Source organism: Salvelinus alpinus, chromosome 7, assembly GCF_045679555.1.
Source record: "Salvelinus alpinus chromosome 7, SLU_Salpinus.1, whole genome shotgun sequence".
Taxonomy (NCBI): domain Eukaryota; kingdom Metazoa; phylum Chordata; class Actinopteri; order Salmoniformes; family Salmonidae; genus Salvelinus; species Salvelinus alpinus.
This window is the reverse complement of record NC_092092.1, coordinates 65,828,298-65,840,728: the sequence shown is the minus strand read 5'-3', so window position 1 is coordinate 65,840,728 and position 12,431 is coordinate 65,828,298. Positions and strand designations below refer to the sequence as shown.

Sequence of the window (12,431 nt, the reverse complement as noted above, 5' to 3'; positions counted from 1 at the left end):
TACAGTATGTGTGAGCCTGTTGTACTGTACAGAATAACCACCTCGTTGTTCATCCTTGTATATACAGTGCTTTCGGAAGGTATTCAGACCCAAATTCTTATTTACAATGATGGCCTACCCCGGCCAAACCCGGACAACGCTGGGCCAATTGTGTGCCTCGCTATGGGACTCCCAATCACGGCTGGATGTGATACAGCGTGGATTATGTATTGACGCCTCTTGCACTGAGATGCAGTGCCTTAGACCGCTGCGCCACTCTTCTTGGGTATGACGCTACAAGCTTGGCACACCTGTATTTGGGGAGTTTCTCCCATTTTTCTCTGCAGATCCTCTCAAGCTCTGTCAGGTTGGATGGGGAGCGTTGCTGCACAGCTATTTTCAGGTGTCTCCAGAGGTGTTCGATCCGGGTTCTGGCTGAGCCACTCAAGGACATTCAGAGACTTGTCCCGAAGCCACTGCTGTGTTGTCTTGGCTGAGTGCTTAGGGTCGTTGTCCAGTTGGAAGATGAACCTTCACCCCAGTCTGAGGTCCTGAGCACGCTGAAGCAGGTTTTCATCAAGCATCTCTCTGTACATTGCTCCGTTAATCTTTGCCTCGATCCTGACAAGTCTCCCAGTCCCTGCCGCTGAAAAACATCCCCACAGCATGATGCTGCCACCACCATGCTTCACCGTAGGGATGGTGCCAGGTTTCCCCCAGACGTGACGCTTGGCATTCAGGCCAAAGAATTCAATCTTGGTTTCATCAGACCAGAGAATATTTTTTCTCATGGTCTGAGAGTCTTTAAGTGCCTTTTGGCAAACTCCTAGTGGCTATCATTTGCCTTTTCTGTGGAGTGGCTTCCATCTGGCCACTCTACCATAAAGGCCTGATTGGTGGAGTGATGCAGAGATGGTTTTCTTTCTGGAAGGTTCTCCCATCTCCACAGAGGAACTCTAGAGCTCTGTCAGAGGGACCATCAGGTTCTTGGTCACCTCCCTGACCAAGGCCCTTCTCCCTCGATTGCTCAATTTGGCCAGGCGGCCTGCTCTAGGAAGAGTTTTGGTGGTTCAAAACTACTTCTATTGAAGAATGATGGAGGCTACTGTGTTATTGAGGACCTTCTATGCTGCAGACATTTTTTGGTACCCTTCCCCAGATCTGTGTGTAACAGTCCTGACCTGTTTTATGTTGTTTTTATGTGTTTATGGTCAGGGCATGTGTTTTGGGTGGGCAGTCTATGTTATTCGTTTCTATGTTGGTTTTGGTTTGCCTGGTATGGCTCTTGATTAGAGGCAGGTGGTTTGCGTTTTTCTCTAATCAAGAGTCATATTTAGGTAGGGCATTCTCACTGTTTGTTTGTGGGTGATTGTCTCCTGTGTCCGTATGTCTGTTCGTACCACATGGGACTGTAGCGTTTGTTTGTTTCGTTTCGTTTCGATGTCGTCTGTTTTCCTGTACGTAAGTTTATGTTTAGTTATGTAAGTTTATGTTCAGGTTGCGTCAACGTCGTTTTGTTATTTTGTAGTTTGGAAAGTGTTTTGTTTCGTTTCGTGTGCCATCAATATTTATAATAAAGATGGCTTATTTCCCTGAGCCTGCGTTTTGGTCTGAGGATCCTTCTCTCCTCACCTCATCCGAGGATGAGGAGAGCGACAGCCGTTACAGAATCACCCACCACCACGCTAAGACCAAGCGGCAAGGGAAAAATAAACGGAGTAAGGGACAGGAGAAAAACAAGGATTTCTGGACATGGGAGCAGATAATGAATGGAGAAGGTCCCTGGGCTAAGGCAGGAGAAAATCGCCGTTCCCAGGAAGAGAGGGAGGCAGCTAAAGCCCAGGAGCGGTGGTTTGAGGAGGCAGCAAGGAGACGTGGCTGGAAGCCCGAAAAGCCATGGGAACAGGTGGAGGCACTGAGGAGAGCAGAGGCTACCGGAGAGAGGAACCGGAGCTATGAGGGAACGCGTCTGGCACGGAAGCCAAAAAAGCCCGTAAGTAATTCCCAAAAATTTCTTGGGGGGGGGCTAGGAGATAGTGGGCCAAGGGCAGGTAGGAGACCTGCGCCCACTTCCCAGGCTTACCGTGGAGAGCGGGAGTACGGGCAGGCGCCGTGTTACGCAGTAGAGCGCACGGTGTCTCCTGTACGAGTGCATAGCCCAGTGCGGGTTATTCCACCTCCCCGCACTGGTAGGGCTAGATTGGGTATTGAGCCAGGTGTCATGAGGCCGGCTCAACGCGTCTGGTCTCCAGTGCGTCTCCTCGGGCCGGCATACATGGCACCTGCCTTACGCATGGTTTCCCCGGTTCGCCTACATAGCCCGGTGCGGGTTATTCCACCTCCCCGCACTGGTCGGGCAACCGGGAGTATTCAACCAGGTAAGGTTGGGCAAGCTCAATGCTCAAGAGTGCCAGTACGCCTCCACGGTCCGGTATTTCCGGCACCACCTCCCCGCCCCAGCCTAGTACCTACAGTGTCTACACTACGCACTAGGCTACCAGTGCGTATCCTGAGCCCTGTTCCTCCTCCACGCACTCTCCCTGTAGTGCGTGTATCTAGCCCGGTGCCTCCAGTTCCGGCCCCACGCACTAAGCTACCAGTGCGTCTCCAGAGCCCTGTACACACTGTATATTCTCCCCCTACTAATCCTGATGTGCTTGTCCTCAGCCCGGCGTCACCAGTGCCGGTACCACGCATCAGGGGTAGAGTAGGCTTTGAGAATACAGTGTGCCCTGTCCCTGCTCCCCGCACTAGTAGGAAGGTGCTTATCATTAGCACGGTGCCTCCAGTTCCGGCACCACGCACCAGGTCTACAGTGCGCCGTATCCGGCTAGAGCCATCCGTCTCACCAGCGCCATCTGAGCCATCCGTCTCCCCAGCGCCATCTGAGCCATCCGTCTCCCCAGCGCCATCTGAGCCATCCGTCTCCCCAGCGCCATCTGAGCCATCCGTCTCCCCAGCGCCATCTGAGCCATCCGTCTCCCCAGCGCCGTCTGAGCCATCCGTCTGCCAGGAGCCTGCAAAGCCGCCCGTCTGCCATGAGCCTGCAAAGCCGCCCGTCTGCCATGAGCCTACAGAGCCGTCAGCCAGACAGGAGCCGCTAGAGCCATCAGCCAGACAGGAGCCGCTAGAGCCGTCAGCCAGACAGGATCTGCCAGAGCCGCCAACCAGACAGGATCTGCCAGAGCCGCCAACCAGACAGGATCTGCCAGAGCCGCCAACCAGACAGGATCTGCCAGAGCCGCCAACCAGACAGGATCTGCCAGAGCCGCCAACCAGACAGGATCTGCCAGAGCCGCCAACCAGACAGGATCTGCCAGAGCCGCCAGCGAGCCATGAGCAGCCAGAGCCGTCAGAGCGCCATGAGCAGCCAGAGCCGTCAGAGCGCCATGAGCAGCCAGAGCCGTCAGAGCGCCATGAGCAGCCAGAGCCGTCAGAGCGCCATGAGCAGCCAGAGCCGTCAGAGCGCCATGAGCAGCCAGAGCCGTCAGAGCGCCATGAGCGTCGAGAGCCGTCAGCCTGCCATGAGCGTCGAGAGCCGTCAGCCTGCCATGAGCGTCGAGAGCCGTCAGCCTGCCATGAGCGTCGAGAGCCGTCAGCCTGCCATGAGCGTCGAGAGCCGTCAGCCTGCCATGAGCGTCGAGAGCCGTCAGCCTGCCATGAGCGTCGAGAGCCGTCAGCCTGCCATGAGCGTCGAGAGCCGTCAGCCTGCCATGAGCGTCGAGAGTCGTCAGTCAGCCATGAGCTGCCCTTCAGCCTGAAAAGGCTAGATACCCAGAACTGCCCATCAGTCCAGAGCTGTCTCTCTGTCCGGAGCTGCCTTTCAGTCCGGAGTTGCCCCTCTATCCTGATCTCCCTCTCTATCTTTATCTACTTCTATATTCTTATCTATCCCTCTGTCTTGATTTATCTCTCTGTCCCGGTGTTGTCCTTATTAGATATGTTGTTAAGGGGATTTTGTGGGGGTCAAAAGAGGGTGGACATTCTTGGAGGGAGGAAGTTAGGATGGACTATGGTGGTATGGGGACAGCGTCCTGAGCCGGAACCACCACCGTGGTCAACTGCCCACCCGGACCCTCCCCTGGACTTTGTGCTTGTGCGCCCGGCGTGCGCATCTTGAGGGGGGGGTACTGTAACAGTCCTGACCTGTTTTATGTTGTTTTTATGTGTTTATGGTCAGGGCATGTGTTTTGGGTGGGCAGTCTATGTTATTCGTTTCTATGTTGGTTTTGGTTTGCCTGGTATGGCTCTTGATTAGAGGCAGGTGGTTTGCGTTTTTCTCTAATCAAGAGTCATATTTAGGTAGGGCATTCTCACTGTTTGTTTGTGGGTGATTGTCTCCTGTGTCCGTATGTCTGTTCGTACCACATGGGACTGTAGCGTTTGTTTGTTTCGTTTCGTTTCGATGTCGTCTGTTTTCCTGTACGTAAGTTTATGTTTAGTTATGTAAGTTTATGTTCAGGTTGCGTCAACGTCGTTTTGTTATTTTGTAGTTTGGAAAGTGTTTTGTTTCGTTTCGTGTGCCATCAATATTTATAATAAAGATGGCTTATTTCCCTGAGCCTGCGTTTTGGTCTGAGGATCCTTCTCTCCTCACCTCATCCGAGGATGAGGAGAGCGACAGCCGTTACACTGTGCCTCAACACAATCCTGTCTTGTAGCTATACGGACAATTCCTTCGACCTCATGGCTTGGTTTTTGCTCTGACATGCACTGTCAACTGTGGGACCTTATAGACAGGTGTGTGCCTTTCCAAATCATGTCCAATCAATTGAATTTACCACAGGTGGACTCCAATCAAGTTGTAGAAACATCTCAAGGATGATCAATGGAAACAGGATGCACCTGAGCTCAATTTCGAGTCTCATAGCAAATGGTCTGAATATGTTTTGAATACATTTCCTAAATTTCTAAAACATGTTTTCAGTTTGTCATTGTAGGGTATTGTGTGTAGATTGCTGAGGATTTTTATTTATTTACTACATTTTAAAATAAGGCTGTAACGTAACAAAATGTGGGGAAAGTCAAAGGGTCTGACTACTTTCCGTAGGCACTGTATAGTTATGTGCATAATGTACTGTATCATTGAGATTGCATGCATCCCTCATGTCTAAAATATACTCTGGTCACATGTTGTCCACAGAGAGCCCAGAGTATGAATACAGCGGCAGTGAGGATGAGGAGGAGGAGATTAACGAAGAGGAAGGTGAACCCAGGTATGATGACACAGCGTTAACACTGTAAAGAAGGTCAAACACTAGCTCTGGCGTCACGCCTGGGTCCATTGAACAGCCAGCTGATCCCCTCTGTGAAGCTAGTCCATGCTCTACTGGGTCCATTGAACAGCCAGCTGACTCCATCTGTGAAGCTAGAGTCCAAGCTCTACTGGCTCCATCGAACAGCCAGCTGAACCCCTCTGTGAAGCTAGGTTCCAAGCTCTACTGGCTCCATCGAACAGCCAGCTGACCCCCTCTGTGAAGCTAGAGTCCAAGCTCTACTGGGTCCATCAAACAGCCAGCTGACCCCCTCTGTGAAGCTAGAGTCCAAGCTCTACTGGGTCCATCGAACAGCCAGCTGACCTCCTCTGTGAAGCTAGAGTCCAAGCTCTACTGGGTCCATCGAACAGCCAGCTGACCCCCTCTGTGAAGCTAGAGTCCAAGCTCTACTGGGTACATCGAACAGCCAGCTGATCCCCTCTGTGAAGCTAGAGTCCAAGCTCTACTGGGTCCATCGAACAGCCAGCTGACCCCCTCTGTGAAGCTAGAGTCCGAGCTCTACTGGGTCCATCGAACAGCCAGCTGATCCCCTCTGTGAAGCTAGAGTCCAAGCTCTACTGGGTCCATGAAACAGCCAGCTGACCCCCTCTGTGAAGCTAGAGTCCAAGCTCTACTGGGTCCATCGAACAGCCAGCTGATCCCCTCTGTGAAGCTAGAGTCCAAGCTCTACTGGGTCCATCAAACAGCCAGCTGACCCCCTCTGTGAAGCTAGAGTCCAAGCTCTACTGGATCCATCGAACAGCCAGCTGATCCCCTCTGTGAAGCTAGAGTCCAAGCTCTACTGGGTACATCGAACAGCCAGCTGACCCCCTCTGTGAAGCTAGAGTCCAAGCTCTACTGGGTACATCGAACAGCCAGCTGATCCCCTCTGTGAAGCTAGAGTCCAAGCTCTACTGGGTCCATGAAACAGCCAGCTGACCCCCTCTGTGAAGCTAGAGTCCATGCTCTACTGGGTCCATCGAACAGCCAGCTGATCCCCTCTGTGAAGCTAGAGTCCAAGCTCTACTGGATCCATCGAACAGCCAGCTGATCCCCTCTGTGAAGCTAGAGTCCAAGCTCTACTGGATCCATCGAACAGCCAGCTGATCCCCTCTGTGAAGCTAGAGTCCAAGCTCTACTGGGTCCATCGAACAGCCAGCTGACCCCCTCTGTGAAGCTAGAGTCCAAGCTCTACTGGGTCCATCGAACAGCCAGCTGATCCCCTCTATGAAGTCCAAGCTCTACTGTTTATGTAATGCAGGCCTGAGAACTGTCATAGAGGATATTCGTCTGAGAGTGCACAATGTGTGAACGCATGGGCTTGTCAATGAAGACACCAGATGCTCTGCTTCTTTTCGCTTAGCTGGACAGGGCGCCATATGGCAGTGACTATAAAAATATATATTTTCTGCTGTGGACAGTACAGTATGTGTCCCTGTGTATCCCAGTCCGTATATACCCCCAAGTGTGTGTATGTGTGTGTGTATGTGTGTGTGTGTGTGTGTGTGTGTGTGTGTGTGTGTGTGTGTGTGTGTGTGTGTGTGTGTGTGTGTGTGCGTGCGTGCGTGCGTGTGTGTACTCCTAGCAATAAATCCATGTGCCTCCTCACTCCGCCTGCCCATCACTGACTCTGTGCCCTGCTCTTCGGCTACCCTCTCTGTCCTATCACTCTAGCTCGATAGTGAACCTGCCGGGGGAGTCCACTCTGAGAAGAGAGTTCCTGCGTCTGCAGCAGGAGAACAAGAACTGGTCAGAAGCCCAGCGACAGCAGCAGGTCCTGCAGCAGCAGCTCCGGGACCAGGAGAGGTACAAACAGCAGCTGCTGGCCGAGAGGCAGAAGAGGATCCACCAGCAGAAGGAGCAGCGCAGGAGGCTGGAGGACGTGAGAGACACTCTTTAGTTGAAACACTCCTCTCAGCAGCCGTCTCCAACAGAGCAGCAGAGCCAAATGCCTGCTGCCCAGCCAGCAAATGAGCTTGGCTGGCTAGAGATTTGGCGGGCTTTCTCTCTATTTCTCTCTCTCTTTCTCTCTCCTGTTGTTTGTTTGGCTCAAATGAGAAGGACTGTTTAGTGTTGAACAAACCAAATAATTGTCTTATAGAACAATATAGAGTATTTTGTTGTTTTTTCCAAATACGGAGGGATTGCGTTCAGGAGTGATGCTCCTGTGTGGTTTGCTTTGCACAAAAGACAAATAACGTATGTCGTATTAGGTCTGAATGCACAGAAATTGTATGTTCTGTAGTGTTTGCTGTTGATGTATAGTGCCGTACAGATGGCTAGAAAGTGATGTCATGTGCCGTGTTGGACTGTGATGTCTCACTGACTATTTGCAGAGAAAACATTCTGTTGTGTTGAATGAAGTTGAGGTAAAACCATGTTCAGTGGCGTTGTGGTGTTGTTGTTGTGTTACAGCAACAGAGGAAGCAGCTGCAGGATTCTGGGTTCCAATGGCCAGAGCTACAGGAGATGCTATGGAGGGAGGAGACTGAAGCTAATGACAGAGGTCTATTGGATGAGAGGAACAAGAGAAGTGACAAGAGACAGGTAGCTGGTCAATTTTACTCCCATCAAAAGCACAATGCTCTAAGTAGTAGACCCTCTACCTGCTTAATTCTTATCTGCCCACATTGCTCCACGTGATAGGCAGAAGCCCAAAAAGTATGTACTGATTAGATGGTCTTTTGTACCCAATACCTGAGGAGGATTCTGAATATTTTGATTCCTGTGTAATAACACTGTATTAGTTGTTTCCCTGTAAGTAGTCTGCTACAAGCTGTAAGGTCCTGGAATTCAGACGGCATCGTCATGGGCCAATATGATCTAGATTCTACAGTCTCGGTAGACATTTTAGGTCCATACATAATCTGTGTCTGAAGTCTGAACATTTTAACATGGTTGTGTCTCATAACACATTACATAACACTGTTCAGTGGGACAGGACCCACTTTGTTTAGTCAGTTAACTGCTCTGAAAGATTCCTTGTGACAAGGTCAATGCATTTTTAATCCAGGTGCAAGTTAACATTTTATACATGTTCCTCTACAAAAACTGCTTATATGGATTTGGAATGAAAGGTGTTGACACAGCACTTCCACCTGTCTCAGTTTTCAGCCCATTGGTGATTAAATCCACCAAGCTAGCATTTAAATCCACTGATGGTTGGAAACTCTATGGAAGATCACAGAAAGAAATTGCCTGTGGGACCATCCTGAAAGAAAATAATGAAATGACTCCCCCTTTTTCTGCTGTGTTAACATTTCCCATGATTTGAAGTTGGAGCTAGGCTGAGCGCCATGGCGAGAAGTCAGTGACAATTACAGCATCCTATAGCCAAGGTAGAGGGAACTGTCATGTCGTTCTGAGAACTTTAATTAGTCTGTTTAATTCAAACACTCGGTTAATTAATCTCTCACAGTTCGCTGGCTCTGAATGAGCCACACCTGCCTGACTGCAGAACAGAACAGTAGATGAAATGGCAATAGGTGTGGGTTTATTGCAGGCATCATTAAGGTGTTCAGAGGGATCATCGAGGTGTTCAGAGGGATCATTGAGGTGTTCAGAGGGATCATTAAGGTGTTCAGAGGGATCATTGAGGTGTTCAGAGGGATCATTGAGGTGTTCAGAGGGATCATTGAGGTGTTCAGAGGGATCATCGAGGTGTTCAGAGGGATCATTGAGGTGTTCAGAGGGATCATTGAGGTGTTCAGAGGGATCATCGAGGTGTTCAGAGGGATCATTATGGTGTTCAGAGGGATCATTGAGGTGTTCAGAGGGATCATCGAGGTGTTCAGAGGGATCACTGAGGTGTTCAGAGGGATCATCGAGGTGTTCAGAGGGATCATTAAGGTGTTCAGAGGGATCATCGAGGTGTTCAGAGGGATCATTAAGGTGTTCAGAGGGATCATTGAGGTGTTCAGAGGGATCATTGAGGTGTTCAGAGGGCTCATCGAGGTGTTCAGAGGGATCATTAAGGTGTTCAGAGGGATCATTAAGGTGTGAGGTGGTTTGGAGTCTGTGCACCGCACCATGAGCTGAGCAATAGCCCCTGAATCATGATCCATGCTGTATACATTGTGTCTCAAATGGTACCCTTTTCCCTGTATTCCCTATTCCCCAAGGGTCTCTGGTCAAAAGTAGTGCATTATATAGGAAATAGGGTACCATTTGGGACTTAGACTATGTGTGTAAGTTGACGGGCTCCATGCATGTGTTTCTCTTGGTGAGTGCAATGCAGAAGGCAGTTCTAATGAGTTTAGGCAGAATCTTGGAAAGTGGCCCGGCTACTAATTTATTCCAGATGGTCAGTAGGGCTGATTGCCTGGCTGTGCTGCTCTCTCTCCTCCTGTCTGCCTGTCTGTGCTGCTCTCTCTCCTCCTGTCTGCCTGTCTGTGCTGCTCTCTCTCCTCCTGTCTGCCTGTCTGTGCTGCTCTCTCCTCCTGTCTGCCTGTCTGTGCTGTAGCTTACATGGGCTTCTGCCTCCTCATCCTCATCTGGAGATGCAGTGTGTACCGTTTAACATGATCTGGAGAAGGTTTTTAACCCATTCTGTGTTAACCCAGGGGGGAAGATCTCCTTTCACACTTTTGATTCTGTCACGCACTCTATCAGGGCCTTTGAGAGTCATGTGGACTGATTTTCATGGTTAAATATTTAAAAGAGGAGGGTTAAGAGCCTTATGCAAGTCAGCTAGACACTGAATATTTTAGTTTTTTTACCAGGATTCAGTCTTTGGATTTCCTAAGTCAGAAACCTTGACGTTATCAAATCTTTTTTTCTCTCTCGTTGAATGTTAGGTGGAGGATCGTGGCAGACGGAGGGTTGATGTCGGAGGAAGGCCTGCAGGTCCTGTAGCTGAACAGGTAATAATTGCTTTCTGATTTTTCTCACTCACCAACATGGAACAGAATGCATCAAACCCTACCAGGAAATTACTTCAGTTTGTATGAAAGACATGGGTTGTTATGCAGATGAATGAGGACCCAAAAGCGACGTAATAGTAACAGAGTCTTTATTCCAGTATAAAACAAATAATGATACTCCTGGAAATAAATCAATGGAAATCCAAAACAGGAAACTGAAATCCTCTCGTCAATAGAGAGGAACGACTGGAGACGCGACCACAGACTGCAGGTCGCTTCAGGAAGGCACAGGCCGTAGCTGACATAGACACCTGCTCACACGCAGCATCTGAAGAAGGCAAAAGAACACGACAGGGCGGAACAAGACACAGGAACTGCAAACATCAAACAAGAATCCGACAAGGACAGGAGCGGAAAACAGAGGGAGAAATAGGGACTCTAATCAGAGGGCAAAATAGGGGACAGGTGTGAAAGAGTAAATGAGGTCGTAGGGAGAATGAGAAACAGCTGGGAGCATGAACGGAACGATAGAGAGAGAGAAAGAGAAAGAACCTAATAAGACCAGCAGAGGGAAGCACAGGGACAAGACATGATCAAAGACAAAACATGACAGTACCCCCCCACTCACCGAGCGCCTCCTGGCGCACTCGAGGAGGAACCCTGGCGGCAACGAAGGAAATCATCGATCAACGAACGGTCCAGCACGTCCCGAGATGGAACCCAACTCCTCTCCTCAGGACCGTAACCCTCCCAATCCACTAAGTACTGGTGACCACGTCCCCGAGAACGCATGTCCATGATCTTCCGTACCTTGTAAATAGGAGCGCCCTCGACAAGGACGGGGGGGGGGGAGGGAAGACGAACGGGGGCGCGAAGAAAAGGCTTGACACAGGAGACATGGAAGACAGGGTGGACGCGACGAAGATGTTGCGGAAGAAGCAGTCGCACAGCGACAGGATTGACGACCTGAGAGACACGGAACGGACCAATGAACCGCGGAGTCAACTTGCGAGAAGCTGTCGTAAGGGGAAGGTTACGAGTGGAAAGCCACACTCTCTGACCGCGACAATACCTAGGACTCTTAATCCTACGCTTATTGGCGGCTCTCACAGTCTGCGCCCTGTAACGGCAAAGTGCAGACCTGACCCTCCTCCAGGTGCGCTCACAACGTTGGACAAAAGCCTGAGCGGAGGGAACGCTGGACTCGGCGAGCTGGGACGAAAACAGAGGAGGCTGGTAGCCAAGACTACTCTGAAACGGGGACAGCCCGGTAGCAGACGAAGGAAGCGAGTTGTGAGCGTACTCAGCCCAGGGGAGCTGTTCTGCCCAAGACGCAGGGTTTCGAAACGAAAGGCTGCGTAAAATGCGACCAATCGACTGATTGGCCCTTTCTGCTTGACCGTTAGACTGGGGATGAAACCCGGAAGAGAGACTGACGGAAGCACCAATCAAACGACAGAACTCCCTCCAAAACTGTGACGTGAATTGCGGACCTCTGTCTGAAACGGCGTCTAACGGGAGGCCATGAATTCTGAACACATTCTCAATGATGATTTGTGCCGTCTCCTTAGCGGAAGGAAGCTTAGCGAGGGGAATGAAATGTGCCGCCTTAGAGAACCTATCGATAACCGTAAGAATCACAGTCTTCCCCGCAGACGAAGGCAGACCGGTAATAAAGTCTAAGGCGATGTGAGACCATGGTCGAGAAGGAATGGGAAGCGGTCTGAGACGACCGGCAGGAGGAGAGTTACCTGACTTAGTCTGCGCGCAGTCCGAACAAGCAGCCACGAAACGACGCGTGTCCCGCTCCTGAGTAGGCCACCAAAACCGCTGGCGAATAGAAGCAAGCGTACCCCGAACGCCGGGGTGGCCAGCTAACTTGGCAGAGTGAGCCCACTGAAGAACAGCCAGACGAGTAGAGACAGGAACGAACAGAAGGTTACTAGGACAAGCGCGCGGCGACGCAGTGTGAGTGAGTGCTTGCTTTACCTGTCTCTCAATTCCCCAGACAGTCAACCCGACAACACGCCCTTCAGGGAGAATCCCCTCGGGGTCGGTAGAAGCCACAGAAGAACTAAAGAGACGGGATAAGGCATCAGGCTTGGTGTTCTTATTTCCCGGACGATAGGAAATCACGAACTCGAAACGAGCGAAAAACAACGCCCAACGAGCTTGACGTGCATTAAGTCGTTTGGCCGAACGGATGTACTCAAGGTTCTTATGGTCAGTCCAAACGACAAAAGGGACGGTCGCCCCCTCCAACCACTGTCGCCATTCGCCTATGGCTAAGCGGATGGCGAGCAGTTCGCGGTTACCCACATCATAGTTGCGTTCC

At 50.8% G+C, this 12,431-nt stretch overlaps 1 protein-coding gene across 9 annotated transcripts in view; it reads left to right on the top strand.

Moving 5' to 3' along the window:
* The window catches only part of LOC139581490 (mitogen-activated protein kinase kinase kinase kinase 4-like), a 143,031-nt gene that overhangs the window by 34,205 nt on the left and 96,395 nt on the right, over positions 1-12,431 (top strand). For all 9 annotated transcript variants that reach the window (XR_011676241.1, XR_011676240.1, XM_071411299.1 and 6 more), the window contains exons 11-14: positions 5,123-5,195; positions 6,909-7,116; positions 7,650-7,781; positions 10,031-10,096. Coding sequence is in view for 7 of the 9 variants with exons in the window: in XM_071411299.1 (XP_071267400.1) it covers positions 5,123-5,195; positions 6,909-7,116; positions 7,650-7,781; positions 10,031-10,096 (479 nt within the window). In the remaining 2 variants the exon portion in view is untranslated. The remainder of the gene's footprint in view (positions 1-5,122; positions 5,196-6,908; positions 7,117-7,649; positions 7,782-10,030; positions 10,097-12,431) is intronic.